Source organism: Papaver somniferum, chromosome 8, assembly GCF_003573695.1.
Source record: "Papaver somniferum cultivar HN1 chromosome 8, ASM357369v1, whole genome shotgun sequence".
NCBI classification, from domain to species: Eukaryota; Viridiplantae; Streptophyta; class Magnoliopsida; order Ranunculales; family Papaveraceae; genus Papaver; species Papaver somniferum.
The window spans coordinates 20,391,815-20,410,190 of NC_039365.1; the positions used below are offsets into that span (position 1 = coordinate 20,391,815).

Sequence of the window (18,376 nt, forward strand, 5' to 3'; positions counted from 1 at the left end):
ATACAATAGACTCACCAAAAAAATTTACTGGTTTGATCTTAGAATATCTCCAATGAAAAGGCTTTGGAAATGCTTAGTGATGGTGATGGCTTAAAAGAAGGGAGAGTTGACGAGATACTGAGTATCTTTCTCAAGGATTTCAAGGAGGATTTTTTGAAAATAAAAGGATGGCCTGCATATACATTCTCAAAAAATATGTTTGAATGCTTATACAAGGATATTAGCAAGGGAATTCCCAACGTTTCGCATAAATTGTGTATCTCCTGGTTCGGTCAAGTCAGACATTTCCTACAATTCTGGAGTTTTCACTACCTCAGAAGGTGCTGAAAAAGTTGTAAAATTGGCTCTTGTACGTAACCTAATGATGGACCTTCCGGCCTCTACTTTAACAATGGAGAAGCAACACCATTTTGATCCACAATGCAAATTAGTAGCAATAAAGATGTCATGTCTAATGTTGTAGCTCTAAAAATCCAACAAGCATTGTACTCTCCTGGTGTATGTTGATGCTCTTATATTAGTAATAGGAGTTCACAATGATAATCAGCAGTAATCAACAGTTGAAATTCAAACCAAGTAGATTATGGGTTTACATGTCGCAAAATGCATGTTTTGGGAATGTAAAGAATAAGAAGAAAAAATAGCTTTTAAACTTTTACCATCTGAATAGTTTTTCCCTGCATTCCCATTAAATAACGTTCTTAATCATAGATTTTGGTGCTAATTGACAAGTTAATAAAGCAAGAATCTAGTCATCAGATTCTTAGACCAAACACTAAAAAACAAAAATAAATTTAGTAATATCAACTAGCTAGATTTTTAGTCTCTCAATTCTCAAACAATAAATAGAGTAGAACATCTTTACCTAATGGAAATGTGTTAGATTAAGCCAAGTAGAAAGCATCCTCTAAGAACTTGAAGATAAACATGGCAGAAACACTCCTTAATTCTCAAGTAAAGAGGTAATTTCATACTTGTAACAAGTGATTAGTTCTTTCATGGGAGAACATGAAATCCAAATAATCCAATTGATAACCCATTTCTCATTTCTGTTTTCTGTTTTCAGGTGCGCAGTAGTTACAGGTGCCAATAAGGGGGTTGGATTGGAGATTTGCAGGCAATTAGCTTCTGGTGGGATCTTTGTAGTATTGACATCTAGAAATAGAAACCAGGGTCTTGAAGCTGTTGCAAATCTGAAAAAATCTGGACTCTCAAATGTTGTTTTTCATCAAGTTGATGTCACGAATCAAAATACTGTCTCATCTTTGGCTGAATTCATTAGCACCCGTTTTGGAAAGCTTGATATCTTGGTAAAAGCAATCCGATCACTTGGCTTCTTGTTTCAAATACTGCTAGGTGCAAGTGCTACCATAGTCAGTGACCAAAATCAGTAATTTGCTTGTTGATGACCCCATACCTACCGTGATTAATTTTTATAACTCAGAAGTCATAAACATAATTTGTGCTTTAGTCAGGATTGGATATTTAACTCTAGTTTTGAACACTTAAAAGGTGAATAATGCTGGAATTCTTGGAGCCATAACTGATGCTGCTAGTTTTACAACACTGGTGCAAGCTGTTGAGGTAAATGTCTATCTAATTTTATTCTTAAAAAGATTTTGAATAACAAAGAGAAGATTATACTGAAATAAAAATATTTAGAAAGCTGTTAAAATCAGCAACAAGATCTCAAGTTACGTCGTTAAATATTATAAGTGGATTGCCACCCTTCCAATTGAACAGAATCTTAGATTGTGATCAAATTCACAATGTAAAGAACCTAACCAAAGAACTCTTGATAAGCATTTTTTTTTTTGTTTGCAAATTGGTTTTACGAAAAAGAACTAACTTACGGAGTTAGGAACCCGTGATACGAAAGAAGTAGAGCATCTAGTGCCGGGGGCAATCTGGCATTAGATTCATCTAAGGACTTAATAATACAATTAGGAGAAGTTTCCCAATTAACAAAGTGAGAGTAAAGTTTTGCTTTCTTAGCTAGGACATCGGCTATATTGGTTGCCGATCTAGAAACAAAGAAAAAACCTAGAAAATTGGGACTAAAACTGATTTCACGTTTAATTTCTTCCATAATCGCTTGATTCCGCCAAGCATAATGATAGTTTCTGCATTCTTTTTCCTACTTTAACCTGTTGTTGAGCTCTTTCGACTCCCAAAAAACGACAAACGGAAATAACCAAACTTGCTTATTCTTTTCATACTAAGTTACCATTAGTATCTCACTCTTCCAGATGGACAAGAACAAAGAAAAACCAAATTTGAAACAAGTGATAACAGAGACATATGAATCAGCAGTGGAATGCATACAAACAAATTACTGTGGTGTCAAATCAGTGACTAAAGCACTTATTCCTCTACTTCAACTCTCTGAATCGCCAAGAATTGTTAATGTCTCCTCGGCCTTGGGAAAATTGAAGGTATTTACTGCAACCCTATGTTATTACACCTTGTGTGCAATCTTTATTAGAGGTTTATTTTTCAAATTTTAGTAAGCTTTTTTAGTTATTAAATGTAAAAAATTGGACCTAGCAAAAAAAAAAAAAAAAAAAAGTTGTGTACACTATCTTGTGGACTCATATATATGGTTAACACCAAAATGCTAATATTTTATTTTGATTTGTGTTCTCATTGTTTTATAATAGTCTTCAATGTATTTACTTGTTTTGATCTTAGTTTATCTCTAATCAAAGAGCTTCGGAAATACTTAATGATGGGGATGGCTTAAAGGAAGAAAGTGTAGATGAAATAGTGAATATGTTTCTTAAAGATTTTAAGGAGGATATTTTAGAAATACAAGGGTGGCATGCATATTTACCAGCATATACGATCTCTAAAGTATGTCTGAATGCTTATACAAGGATATTAGCAAGGGAATTTCCAACTTTTCGCATAAATTGTGTATCTCCTGGTTGGGTCAAGACAGATATTTGTTACAATTCCGGAGTTCTCACTACTACGGAAGGTGCAGAAAGAGTCATAAAATTAGTTCTTGTACCTAATGATGGACCTTCTGGCCTCTTTTTTACCAACAAAGAAGTAACACCATTTTGATACATGATGCATATTAGTGGTAAGAAAGATGTCATGTCTAATGTTTTAGCTCTAAAGGTTCAATAAGCATTGTACTTTACTGGTGTATGTTGATGCTCTTATAATATTGAGTTCACGGTGATAGTTGGTCATACCCTCGTTAATTTGCGTCTGGTTGAAATTTAAACTGATGGATTGAGGATTTACATGTCGTGAAATGTGCTTACTATTTGTATGAGTGTAGTTTTAGGAGACTATACATCACTCAATATGTCACTCTATATGTCACTTTGTTTTCTCCTTTTCGTCTATTACTTTTATAATCTGTTAGGGTTCTGTTTAGCTTTTGTTATCTCCATCTGGTCATGTCTTATAAATTCTCAGGTGTATCTTTGTTTGTGGATAAGACATTATCATTTAGTACAACACTTTATCTATTATGGTATCGAGATTCTAGGTTTTCGTTTTCTTGAACCGACACTTCCAGCCTCCATAATCTTCAATGTTGTCTGATGGTGAAATTCCTGTGAATCATACCGATCAATCACAAACATCTTCTTACAAATACAATTTTCCTCATCAATTATTTTCTTCAACATATCGAACTATGTCTCTACAAAACTAGATGAAACAAACTTCTTGGTTTGGAACTACCTTGTTAATTAAAACCTTTACTATTCATTTTGTTGCTCGCAAATCTCTGCTTCAAAATCAGTTGTTTAACATGAAAAAATGGTCTGATACTGTTAGTGAGTTTTTACAGAAAATCAAGGAAATTTTTGATGCTTTATCTTCCATTGGTAAACGAGTGAGTGATCCAGGTTTGATTATGCATGTCTTGAATGGTCTTGGTCGTGATTTTGATATTTTGTTATATCTGTACAAAATCGTGATGTAGATCTTTCATATAATGAGTTAAAATCTCGTCTCGTTCAACATGAGAAGCGGATGAGGAGTCAGTTTACTGAAACCACTATTTCTCTTGAAAGTGTCACGTTTTCCGCATCCTTTACTAAAAGACTTTTCCCACTAATGATGCTGGTCCACATGCACCTTATATGCCACCAGATTATAGTACTTATATTTGTCATATTTGCACACAGAAAGGCCAGTCTCTTTATAGATGTCCATACAAATACTCAAGTAACACTAAACAACGTTGATGTTAGAGCATTGTTCGGTTAAACTCACAAGTTTTGCTATCTCAAGCTTGTTGCCAACGTTATGTTAACAAAATTTTATCTTGATGATCTAGTCTACCAAGTCAAGTTTCGAATAGGTTAGAATTGTAGTTGAGTATCATAGATTACCCCTGAAGGCCAAAGATTAACTAAGACATTTTGGAGAACTTCTTTATCAGGTATGTGAATACTGAACCATTCTATTTTACTCACTATACCACCATTCTATCTATTGAGATTATATTGTACGACATATAGTAAATTAACAAAGAAGATGTTTCGAGTCAAGCTTGTCCTGTAAAAAATCCCGAAATGTGATTTAGCGATTAGATGTTCTAAGGTCCTTAATAATATTAGTTTCATACTTCTATGAATTAATTTGTGGATCAATTGAAAATTTCCCATGCAAATGATTATATCACTTATGAATGTTTCTGAAAAAGCGGGGGTCTAACAACACCAACCAATATTTCGCTTAGCAATCTGTATGGACAAACTCAAATATACTTTCAAGAGAATCAACAAGACTCAATCAATTAAAAGTACATCAATGAGTTTATATCTCTCTCTCTTGATTTGATTTCCTCAAACAGAAACTGCGAGTACTAATCAAATACAAGGAATAACTTGGATGGTACCAAAGACCAATATCCAAGGATCAATCAATGACAATCAACAATCAAAGGTTGGATTACTCTAATTGATGATCTAACGCACAACATGTATTATTTCAATTATAAAAATAAAACAATATACTGCGGAAACTGAAATAACACAAACACCATAAATTTTATTAACGAGGAAACCACAAATGCAGAAAAACTACGGGACCTAGTCCAGATTGAACACACACTGTATTAAGCCGCTACAGACACTAGCCTACTCCAAGCTAACTTCGGACTGGACTGTAGTTGAACCCCAATCAGTCTCTCACTGATCCAAGGTACAGTTGTACTCCCTATGCCTCTGATCCCAACAGGATACTGCGCACTTGATTCCCTTAGTTGATCTCACCCACAACTAAGAGTTGCTACGACCCAAAATCGCAGGCTTTAACAATAAACAAATATGTCTCACACAGACAAATCTATCAAAGGATCAATCTGTCTCTCACAGAAAAACCCTAAAGTTTTTGTTCTGTCTTTTGATAATAATCAAGGTGAACAGGACCAATTGATAATCCGGTCTTATATTCCCGAAGAACAGCCTAGATAAATCAATCACCTCGCAACAATCTTAATCATATGGTAGCGAAACAAGATGTTGCGGAATCACAAACAATGAGACGAAGATGTTTGTGACTACTTTTTATATCTTGCTTATTGGATATATTAATCTCAATCCAATCAATTTGATTGTACTCGTACGATAGAAGATGCAAGATCAGATCACACAACTACGATAAAAGTAGTATCGGTCTGGCTTCACAATCCCAATGAAGTCTTTAAGTCGTTATCCTGGTTTTAGAAGAAGAAAACCAAAGGTTAAAGGAGAAAGGACTCTAGAACGCAAACTAGTATCACACATGAGGTGTGGGGATTAGCGTTGCACAATACTAGATGTCTCATTTATATAGTCTTTCAAATCAGGGTTTGACCTTGGTCAAAAAACAAACAATATCCACAATTAGATGAAAACCTGATTTAGATTCAAGCTAATATTTCTCAACCGTTAGATCGAAAACTTAGCTTGTTATACACAAATGAAATGTACGCTTATAGGTTTGTTAACCGTACCCAAACGTGTACATTGTTGGTTCAACAATAGTTAACCAAAAGGTTAGCTATATGATCATTTCATACCAACCATATTATTCTTCACCATAATTAGTTCAAGTGACTCAAATGAACTAGTTAGAGAGTTTTTCAATTGAAAGGAAATCTTATTCACTACACAAGATACAATTGAGGCAAATATGATTTGATTTACTTGAATCGGTTCATGAACTTTGTAGCCACGGTTTGCAATTTGCATTCCTTAGTCTTTATAAGTTCAAATTCAGAAATCATCTTCAGATATATAACCTTCTTAAGTTCGCACACTAGGTTCGCGGACTGGGTTCGCGGAATGGTACTCACTTAACAAGTTTTTCAACTCCAGCAGAATTTCTTGGGATGAGAAGTTCGGCAGTTCGCGGATTGAGTTCGCGGACTTGGAAACAAGCCATTCTTCTGGTTTCTCTTGATCAAAAAAGTTCGCAAACTTTGGTTCAAGGAATAGGACTTATGCACATATTTTTTTCCACAACAATACTTATGTCCATCATTGGTTATGTAATATAAACTCTCATTCCAACCATTGAAACATTCTTAGAGGACGTTATACAGTTGTTACACCATTTATCATCAAAGCAATTTTCAAAGTGATTGAAACATGTCATGAGTTTCGTCACTAGGTAAAGATAAACATAGTCAAAGCGAAACGCTTACCAACACATATTTCGAGATATAGATAGGCGAGGTATACTCGGCTCGAAATACCAAATATGTATAATCTAAGTCTATATATATAGCATACGACTTTTTATCTCAAGAAATAGGAGATAGAGTAGATATACTTCTGAGTGACAGATAATTTCAAGTCTTCACATACCTTTTTGTCGAGAAGTTCCACCGGTTCCTTGAGTAGTTTTTCTTCTTGTATGATGAATCGCCATGAAGTCCTTGAGCTCAACTACACTTTCTATCCTAGTACGAGACTTATCTATAGTAAACTAGAAATCAAGACTTATAATTTTGATCACTAACATTTACAAACATGCTTGAGATAGCAACGCATGCGAGTTCGACCGAGCAATGCTCTAACAGTTTCAACTATCAAAAGAGAGATATATGGACTTACTGAATTTCTACTCAGGGTAGGTTGGCAAACTTAGTTTGCAAATCACAGATATCTAAGATTCAGAAATACAGGAAGGTTATAAGTTCAGTCGAGAATAGTTCACGAACCTGGTTGGAAAACCTTGGTGAAATAAATTTTATAGGTTGGATTAATTGGCTAGCAGGTGGGGAACCCAGTTCATAAACTGTGGTCAACTGAGTTCCGGAGCCTAGTAGGGTTGGAAAACTCGGTTCACCAACCGTTGCACCCTGACTCGTGAACAAGCCTTGTGGTTCACGAACTGGTGTACTAACTGTCCTGACTATGTTTAACAGATACTCAAAGATTTATTATTTAATATGTTTGGCACTGCTAAAACTCTCTTAAAAAATTTTAAGATTTCATTGATTTATTAAAACACTTAGGTGTTTGATGATTATTTTTTTAGGTGTTTAAATGAACATCAATTAGTAGATTTTAGTTCTTTGGATAACTTTCCAAACCGAACAGTCACTATATACGATTACTGAACTCGGTCTAACCGAACCTATGTATGTATAGTCTTTTATTGTAGTTTGAAGACCTATTTTGTTTTCTTGATTCTCAAGTTATCTTCGATTGAATTCTAAGCTAACGTACCATAAATAGAGCATCTCTGTAAACTGGGAAAATTAATCCCTGACACTTTTTGTCTTAATTGATCCTAGAGTCTCCTTTATTGACCTTTTAGGTCTACGACTAAAAAAACTTCTCTTGGGGATTCGTGAAGCCAGGTCCGACTATCTTTACCTTGATAGTTCATGAATCCTGATCTTGCTTTTCGTTATCGAGGTTTTCGTAATCTCTTTTAGTAAATATAGATAGTAGTCACAAAGTTTCTTCGTCCCTGACTTTGTGATTCCTGAAGATAGATATCTGAAGACTGATCTTAGTTGATCTTTCGATGATTGTTCTTGACAGGTTGTTAAGAATCTAGGCTTATCTTCGGGAGTCGTAAGTTCTGAATTTGTGAGGTTTGCTAGTTTGCTATTATAAACAGATTTATACATATTCATCTTTGATATAAACGAAAATCAAATAGTCTTATCTGTTAGAGGAAGATTGGTATCAAAAGTTTTCACTTCGGCTGAAGCAACTCTTAGGATGTAAAGGACGTCAGCTAAGGGAATCAAGTGTGCAGAACCTTGCAAGGTTCAAGAGACGTAAGGAGCGCGACTGTAACAAAATCTCTTGGAGGGTGGATTCGGTTTCAACTACATTCCATTATGGTGTTCAATATGGACGAGGTCCCGGGTTTTTTTTGCTATTGCGGTTTCTTCATTAAAAAAAATCTTATGTGTGTGTGCTTTTTACTTTTTTGCATCTTTTGATTGTTAAAAGTACTACATACGTTCATACTCCTATCAAAACGAGAAGATTGGGTGCATTTGGTATCCCCTGCGTTTTCAGTGGACCTAAGCCACAAGCTCACAGTTCTATTCAAGTATTATTAACCTCAAACCATGTTCATTGGATGTCTAACTATGCAGCTACTAGCCATATGATTAACTCTGGAGGTATTCTTAAGAATCCATCACCTTATCATGGTCAGGATAAAGTTTTAGTTGGTGATGGTAAACTACTTATTATTAAATTGATTGGTGATATAGTCTTAGAGGCTCCTGACTCTCAAATTTCTCTTAAGGATGTTATGTATGTGCCTGACTTGAAGCAAAATCTTGTGTCAGTTGGTAAACTCACTAGTGACAATTACTGTTCAGTTGAATTCTCTCCTTAATTAGGGTTACTCAATAAAGGATTTGAACATTCAGCAAGTTATTTCTGAATGACCTAAAGATGGCAATCTTTATCCCATACTCTCCTTTCATACTACTTCTATTTCAATGCCTCTCACTCAAGATAATGTGACTACAAAGGGCGCCTCAACACTATGGCATAAGAGACTTGGCTATTTTGAAGAGACTTCACTCAGCTTCACTCATCCACATTACTAGATATGACTCTAGTTCTCTTTGTCACTCATGCCAAATTAGAAAGAGTAAAAGATTACCGTTTGTTACTTCTGATAGAAAGCCCACTGCACACCATTACAACTGATTCAGTGTGATATTTGGGGTCGTGCTCCAACACCATCCACCTTGGGATTCAGATATTATATAGTCTTTATTGATGATTAAAATAAATATCACTGGGTTTATCCAGTGAAGACCAAAGATGAGAGCATTGTATGCTTCAAGTATTTCAAAACTATGTCTAAAAACTTATTCTCTATTACTATCAAGTCATTTCAATATGATGGTGCTTATGAATTGGTCAAGTGAGAGTTCAGAAATTTTCTTGATACTTCTAGTATTGTTGTGTGTTTCTCATGTCCCAAGACCCCTTAACAAAATGGTGCAGCTGAAGGAAAGATCAGACATATAACTGAAGTTGGGAACACCATTCACTTTGCAGCTTATTTTCCAAAGACTTTTTGGATTGATTCTTTTCTTACTGCAACTTTCTTGATTAACATGACATCCTCTAAACTTCTGGACTTAAAGATACCATATGAGGTACTCTTTAATAAACTGCCTGATCTTTTTTGTCTTAAAGTTTATGAATGTGCTTTTTTTCCATTTCTAGGACAGTATAGGAAGGAAAAGTTAATCCCCAAATATTCTTTGTGTACCTTTATGTGTTAAATTTATATGTATATTGAAAAGACGAGGGTACCCCAAATATGCCTCAATCTAAAACTTTTCCACCTATAAGTCCTTTCTCCGAAAGTGATTTTCTATGGACTGAGTCGAGACAATACAACTAATCGGGTCACACTTCGTGTGATAGTCTATGGATACGATATCGAGACAATACAACAACGAAGTATGTTTACTTGATAAGAGGTTCGGACTTAACCAAACACAATATGATTACTATCAAGTAAATAGGAATTAACGTTTGTGTATTTTACATCTAATTATAATAAAAACCATTATAATTGCGGAAATAGAAAAATAAAAGACACAGCAAGATTTTGTTAACGAGGAAACCGCAAATACAGAAAAACCCCGGGACCTAGTCCAAAATTGAATACTCTCAGGATTAAGCCGCTATAAAAAATCAAACCAACTTCGTATAGTTTAGACCAAGCAACTAAACCTATAGTTCACCTAGTTCCGTCTGTATTCCCATGCCTCCAACTTATGAATAAGTCACGTACTTGGAACAATTCCTTTGGTTCGTATTCCAAACAGTAAAGGAAAAACAGATCTGTTTGGTATCAACTCTTTTCAACCAAGTGATGTGAGTTCGACAAAAGGCTCTTTCGTTTATCTCAATAAACTCCTTTGCCAGGTCCTTAGATCTATCCACTTACGACTACCAAAGTAATCTCCTAGATTTTTCAATCAATACCTTGAATCACAAAGAATCGTATTGATGCCGATCTACTCAACTAATCAATCCAATCTACCACAAGGATAAACTGATTATACTTGGATCCTCTTTAACCGAAACAAGTATTGTGCACACTAAATATTATGAACCCAAATCAGAAATATTCAAAGTCTTCTTTGTCTTCAAATCTTCTTAGATCTTCAATAAACACCTGTAAACAATCAACTTAAATCTCTTGTGATCAATCACGTACAGAACGGAGTCTGTTAACAATGGATTATCACAAGATGTCTTTAGATCTACAAACAGTCTAAAGATCCACGTCGAAACTTCGATCTAGTTTGAGTGAATCTTATATCAGAAGAGAAGATTCTCAAGCATAAAAAAACTAGGTGCAATCAAAGTTCAACAACCATTAGTAATCAAATCAATTGAAAAATAATAATAAACCGCAATTATATAGTTTCCGACCAACAGTATTAATAGAGATTCTCAATCCCAAAGAAGTCTTTAAACTGAACGGCCGTAAAAGATTTCGCCTAATTAGGTTACTTTCCTCTCCAAATAGGCGGTTCCACCAGTAACAACACAACTAGGTAGTTTTGCTGGCTCTAAGGAGTAGTTTTCTCGAAATGCAAACTTTGGTATTTATAGATCAAGGAAGTTTGGACACAAAGGAATTTCCAAAACCGAAAATATTCTCAAGATATGCAATATATTCCAGATTCGGTTTCCATAATTCCTGGAAATACTTTGTCCAATTATTGACAGAAAATCTCTTAGAAAATCTCCAATTATAAATACACATTACCAATTTTTATTTTTCTAAAAATAAAATTAACAACCTTAATTAAAAGATTCTTAACTTATATTTTGATCCGGGAATACCTTTGAACAATAAAAGATAAGCGTTACTGCACATGTTTAAAGAATGTCGACATCTTTACTTTGTAAGTCCTCTTTCATACTTACAATCTTGAAACCGAATTTGCACACTTCCAAACAAGTTTATAATTGGTTCATCTAACTTTCAATAACTATGTGATTGATTAAGAACACTCAATCACAAATCAAGGGTTTAACGGTTCTACCAAAACAAGTTTCTGTTCTACCTCCATGTGAGTATTGTGCATAGTCACACTAGTTACCAAAAATTCGGTTGACTAGGTACTAGGATCGGTTCCCCACATACTTATGGTAACTACTTGTATTTGCTGCACATGTTCATAGGATCGGTTCCCCTTTCACTAAAAACGTGTTGCACATGTTCATAGGATCGGTTCCCCCATCTGCTAAAAACGTGTTGCACCTCTTACAAGGATCGATTCCCCTTTGTGATCGGTTGCACCTCTTCATAGGATCGGTTCCACTTTGCCTAGAGTTGGTCATACCAATAACACTAAATCAATCATACCATCTCAGGTGATTACTTAAGATCGGTTTCACTAATAAAAGTCATACCGATACAGAAGTCAGGCCTTGTGAATAGTTTTACCAAGAACATAAACAAGTCATGAGCGGTTATACTAATCACACATATGGGTAGTTCAAAAGATATGAAATGAATCACATTACCAATAAGCCTAGCGATTTCCCTTTCGATTCACAAAACGAGTTCATGAATGTACTTCCTTTAAATGAATGTAAAACATTGTTTTCTAGGATGAAATCTTCACCTCATACCCATACATAATCACAATAGCATTCAAACGATTATGTCGATGTCTTATATAAAAAGTTTAACTGTTTAAGCAATAAACTTCGTATTGTATTCCTTAATACTACGTCTAACTAGAGTATAATCATTCATTCTTCGCAGTTATGTTTTCAATATGCACGACTTGAAAGATACGTTAGGGAATGAAACAGTTCAAGTCAAATATCACTAACCTCAAGTGGAAGGATGATGTTGTCTTTGTAGCTCCTTGCTTCTTCACTTCTTCAAGTCTTCGCAATACTTGTAATGTCTCATATCCTAATACTTTCAATCTAACCTACACGAAGTTGACTCTAGTACATAATCAAACGACTATTTAAATTAGTTTTGAATCACTAAAATATGACAACCAAACTTGACATACCAACACTTGGTGGGTTAAACGGAGCTATGCTCTAACATATATGACCTTGATGTTCAAATAAGACTAGATCGCTTCCAATCGGGAATTCAATAAACAAAAAAGGATCGGCTGAGCTCCTTGTTAAACAATTATGATCTTACTCGATATAGCTCTGTGCTTAGAAGCTTATGTTGGGGGTCTTACTAGCTCACTTCACACTATTACAGAACTTGGAAGAAAAACGAATCCAGTTAAAAAACTTGACAGAAACAAGCTAAGTTCCAAGGTCGGTGGCTTCCGTTGACCAAGGAAAGCAGCTCTTCCAACAATTATACAGTCAGTTCCACAAAGGTTACTAATTTTATGATAATTCAAGTAGAAAGGTTACATATCCAGGCATGCGGTCTTTGATGAAACTATTTTTCCATCCTATTGTTGTACTAAGCCCACAACTACACCATCTGACCATATCGTCACTATTTCAATAACCACTCCTTTTTTTGATTCAACGCCTAGTCCAACTGACAACACTATCATTGAGGAGATCTATCCTGACCAAATTTTTGTCCAAGAACCCAACATTGATAAAGATATGTAACTTGATGTAGATGAGCCTATTGGTGTTAGTACAAATATAATTGATGAACCGGTTATGTTTACTACTCCTTCACCAGGACACTCTATGACTACAAGGTCTCAAGTGGACATTCACAGGCCCAAGTATCTTCCAAACTTTTTTACTTACTTCACTACCACACATCATATTCCCGTGGCATTTACTTCAAAGGTAATCTCTCTTGAAGAACCAAAGAGCTTCAAGACTGCAATTAAAAATCTAAAATGGGTTACCTATATGCATCAAGAATTTAGAGATCTTCAAGATAACAACACATGGACTAAGGTACCATATGATCCATCAATGAACGTTCTTGGCTTTAGATGGGTAAACAAAATCAAATTGAGGTCTGATGACACTGTTGAAAGATATAAATCCAAGTTGGTAGTTAGGGGATATCACCAACTAGATGATATTGACTATACAGAGACTTTCAGTCCTGTAGTCAAGTTTACTACTCCAAGAACTATTCTTACTGTTGTTCTTTCTAGAGGGTGGAATATGAGGCAATTGGATGTCTCCGATGCTTTCCTCTATGGTTATCTGACTAAAATAGTCTATATGCAACAACCACCTGGTTATGCTAATACTGAAAATCCTATACATGTGCGCAAACTAAACAAGTCACTTTATGGTCTAAAGCAAGCACCTAGAGCCCGGTTCACCAAGTTCATTAATTTTTTACTTCAACATGGTTTTACAATGTCACTCATATCATTCACTATTTTTTATTTCTCTGGCGAGTCTGTTTTGCTTCTTATCTTATATGTTGATGATATCTTTCTAGTTAGTACCTCTCAAAATCTCCTCTCATCATTCATTAGCAAGTTAAGTACTGCCTAAGCTAAGAAAGATTTAGGAAATTTTAATTGCTTCTTTGGTATTGAAGCTGAAACCTTATCAGACAATCAGCAAATTATTCTCACTCAATCCAAGTACCCAATATGGATCTACTCAAAAGAAATGATATGTTGGACTGTAAACCATGCTCTATTACAGTTGTACATGGACCAAGAGTCTCTATTACGGATGGTGAACCACTCAAAGATTCTCAAGAATACAAAAGTATTATTGGTGCATTACAATATCTTATTCTTACTGGACCGGTCATTACTTTTAGTGTGAACTATGCTTCACAGTTCATGCATGCCCCCACTACTTCATGCATTATAATTGTCAAGAGACTTTTCCGTTACATCAAGTATTTTCTTGGATCAGACATCAAACTCACTCCAGGGGATATTACTACTTTATCTAGATACTCTGATTCTGATTGGGCAGGTTGTCTTGATACTAGAAAGTCCACAGCCGGCTATTGTATTTTTCTTGGATAATCTCTCATTTCATGGATTTTAAAGACACAACCAACTGTGTCTAAGTATAACACAAAAGCTGAATGCAAGGCTCTCTTATTGTTGGCATACGAAGTTATGTGACTCTCAGCTCTACTATCTGAACTTCATTTGTCTCTTTCTACTCAATTTACCATCTATTGCGATAACAATGGTGCTAGAGGTCTGGATGCAAATCCCATTTTCCATGCTTTCACCAAACACATTGAAGTTGACTACCACTATCTCGAAGATCTTCTTGAAACTGGTCTTGTGCACCACAGTTAGCAGATATTCTCACCAAGGGTTTGACATATTCTGTGTTCTCTGGACTGCACGAAAACCTTCACTTCACAAAACGATAGGCATCACCTTGGGGGGTATATAAGAGACTATATATCACTATGTTTTCTCTTTTCCATCTGTTACTTTTATAGTAAGATATAGTTCTGTTTAGCTTCTGTTATCCCCACCTGGTCATGTCTTATAAATGCTCAGATGTATCTTTGTTTATGTCTAAGACATTATCATTTAATATAACACATTATATATTTGCAACAAGAATTCTTTACCAAATATACAAAGTAAAAAGTAATCAATACAACGACTGTTTTTATAAATAGCTAAGGAAGTACAAAGAGGCTCCATGGGGATCTTTTAAGATGTATCACCCAGGCAAAAGAGCAGCCTCACCAAACTACACAAAAAGGTGAGTGATAAGAAAACAAAGATGTTTTGATTGCTGATCTTAGACTACCAAGATCCCCAGCCTACCCTAAAGGACTATTTAGGAATATTACAGAGATTTATTGTTGCATATTCACTATAAGATCCCAATTGTACAGTGTAAATTGATGTAAAGCCGATATTCACTTAAAGCCCCGTTTAACACGTAAATATGACATTTTTATTGCATCTAATATGCATTATGCATCAAAACGGTGTTACTTCTCCATTGGTAAAGTACAAACCGGAAGGTCCATCGTCAAGTACAAAAGCTAAGTTTACAATTGTTTCTGCACCTTCTGCAGTTGTGAGAAATCCAGTATTGTAGTTAATATCTGTCTTGACCCGACTAGGACATACGCAATTTATGCGAAAAGTAGGAAATTCCCTTGCTAAAATCCTTGTATAAGAATTCAAACATACTTTTGAGATTTTATATGCAGGTATATATGAAGGACGTCCTTTTGTTACTAACGAATCTTCCTTTAAATCATGAAAAAATATGTTCATACTTTCATCCACTTTATCTTTTGTTAAGCCATCACCGTCACTAAGCATTTGCAAAACCTTTTTGTTCGAGATATGCTAAAAGAAAAGCAAACAATGAACACATTTAGTGAGCCGGCGGTCGGAACCTTTTCAGAGGATATGTACTATGTAGTACAATATTAGCTCTATGGTCTTAAGCGTATAGGTCGACAAGATGCTAACAAAATGTAAAAGCATGGACTGTAATAAGTCCCTTCAACTTTCCTCCTCTGGAGGAGACATTAACAATTCTTACTGAATCACAGAGTTGAAGTAATGGAATAAGTGTTTTAGTCACTGATTTGACACCGAAATAATTTGTTTGTAGGCATTCTACCGCTGATTCATAAGTCTGTTGCACCATTTGTTTCAAATTTGGTTTCTCTTTGTTCTTGTCCTTCTGGAACAGTGAGATAGTACTCATTTTATGTAGCCAGACATGTTGTGATATCTATAATAAGATATATAAAAGTTTACCTCACCAAGAGCTTGCACCATTACCATAAAACCAGCAGAATCAGTAATAATTCCAGAAATTCCATCATTATTCACCTTTAAGTTTTCAAAAATAGAATTTTAATAGAAATTTACATTAAAGCAAAAATTATTGCTGTCTTTGCTGTAATGATTTACAGTGATCGGATTTTCTTTTTTACCAAGATATCAAGCTTTCCGTAATGGTTTTGTACGAAATCAGCAAGAGAAAAAATAGTAATTGGATTCATGACATCTAGTTCATGAAAAACAACATTAGTAATTCCAAAAGAAATTTTGAGATTTTCAACAGCTTCTAATCCCCTAGTTACATCTTTAGTTGTTAACACAACTGAAGCTAATTGTTTACAAATCTCAAATCCAATTCCCTTATTTCTACCCGTAACAACTGCACACCTGAAAATACAGATAGAAATTTATATTGATAAGAACACATAGTTTCATACTAATTTAAATGTTATGATTACACTGATTCCTTTACGGAAATACCTGATTGTTTTTTGGATATCGGAATTCATTTCTGCAATTTTGTTTCTTAGATTTTTTTTCTTTTGATCGGTCTGTTTCTTAGATGCTAAGGTATGTATATATAGAGAGCCTGGAAATTAGGGAGTGATGTCATTAGTGACCACCCTAAGTATTGTTAGAGCACTGCTCGGTCGAACTCATAAGCGTTGTTACCTCAAGCTTGTTTTCAAGTTTAGTTGCCAAAACTATAAATCTTGATTTCTAGTCTATGATAGACGCATTTATTATGGTGTTTTGTGTATTTTTAGGTATTTTTGGAAAATAAATATTGTTGGAAAAATCGGCTTGAAAAATCACTCGGAACCAATGTAGTTAATATCGGATATCGGTTCATCTCGGCCGGGACCGATACACTGGTACGATTTTATATCGGGGATATTATCGTTGAAATATCGATTCTAAATTTAGAGACTATAATTTTATATTAAACATTTATCTACACATTTTCGGATAAGATATAATAGATAACATCAATTTTATCAAAAAAACAAAAGAGTAACTTTAGTAGACTTGCTTCGAGAGCTACATGCACCTCTACTACCACCTGGAAGACTTTCTTCGCCAAAATTACCCTTAAACTTTATAGAAAACGACCAATACCGTCTCATATCAGGAAATGTAGGAAAATTTCGTATCGACCGATACGGCCGATATTATCGGGCGAATATCGTATCCCCGATATCCTTCTTATCGTATCGTTCTGGGCCGATATCCGAAATATCCCCGATATATCGGCCGATATTGACTACATTCCTCGGAACACCCCCGGAGGACACTTGCTATACGGAGACCAGATTTGGCTAAGGGGCACCCCCAAAAAGGCAGTTGCTATTCGCACCCCACATCTGGTTAGGGGGACACCATCTTCTTCATTTGAAACTTAAAAATTAGCGGGAAAAATGTGGCAGCTCTCTGAGAATGTTTCGATCGAAATTTGAAGATGTTCTAGGTGAACTAAAGGGCTGAAACTTCATGGGTAGTTGTCATATGTCATAAAAGAGCTGGTATGGGTATTTGTTTCGATCAAATTTGGCTGGAAAATCCGTGACAAGGAATCAGGGAAGCCCGTGCATGAGAAGAATAGTTCACGGGTTTTGGAAGATTTATGCGTGTTCTGCTCGTGTATGATGACTCTAGCAACACTCTGGACCGTGAAGAAGATAAATGAGGAGATTTTGCAGCTGTAGAAACACGTGAGAAGCTAAAACAGGGAAGAAAATATTCCTAGAATATTTTTCTTCACTGCCGAGTTTAATGAAAATTTGTGAGAGTTATGGCGTGATATTTTGCTGTGTTGAGTATATATAGGGTGAGGGGATCATAGAGAAGGAGAGAGGAGATTGGGAGAAGTTTAGAGCACCACAGAGTCAAGAAAATCGAATTTGCAGAGAGATCACCTGCTGCTGCTGCTGCCATTGAAGAACACTGAAGAACACGAAGAACAGACTCGCCACAACCGTCGTTTTTAAACAGTGTCAGCGACTCATACTATTGGTCGCAGATTAGACACAGAATTAAAAAACGCAACAGTACAGTAACGGCTCTTTGTAACGGCTTTTGCAATAGTTATAAGCATTGCAAACCCGATTTTTATTATAATTCTCCCTTATTCATTTGTAACCCTTTGAGCATAAATGAAATCAACTTTTGAGCGTGTTTCCAACA

The 18,376-nt window shown here is 35.3% G+C and overlaps 2 protein-coding genes across 2 annotated transcripts; one reads left to right on the forward strand and one right to left on the reverse strand.

Annotated features, from left to right (window-relative positions):
- The first annotated feature begins 826 nt into the window (after positions 1 to 826).
- On the forward strand, positions 827 to 3,212 carry LOC113303260 (salutaridine reductase-like). Its single transcript, XM_026552289.1, has 5 exons — positions 827 to 962; positions 1,067 to 1,310; positions 1,513 to 1,584; positions 2,250 to 2,435; positions 2,692 to 3,212. Exons 1-5 carry the CDS (start codon positions 928 to 930, stop codon positions 3,067 to 3,069), a joined length of 915 nt encoding a protein of 304 aa, XP_026408074.1. The 5' UTR covers positions 827 to 927; the 3' UTR covers positions 3,070 to 3,212.
- A 12,155-nt stretch (positions 3,213 to 15,367) lies between these two features.
- On the reverse strand, positions 15,368 to 16,701 carry LOC113305238 (salutaridine reductase-like). The gene is made up of 5 exons (XM_026554318.1): positions 16,673 to 16,701; positions 16,345 to 16,579; positions 16,166 to 16,240; positions 15,891 to 16,085; positions 15,368 to 15,745 (listed from the first exon to the last, which is right to left on the reverse strand). The coding sequence occupies exons 1-5, from the start codon at positions 16,699 to 16,701 to the stop codon at positions 15,368 to 15,370; spliced, it is 912 nt and encodes a 303-aa protein (XP_026410103.1).
- Between the last annotated feature and the right edge of the window lie 1,675 nt (positions 16,702 to 18,376).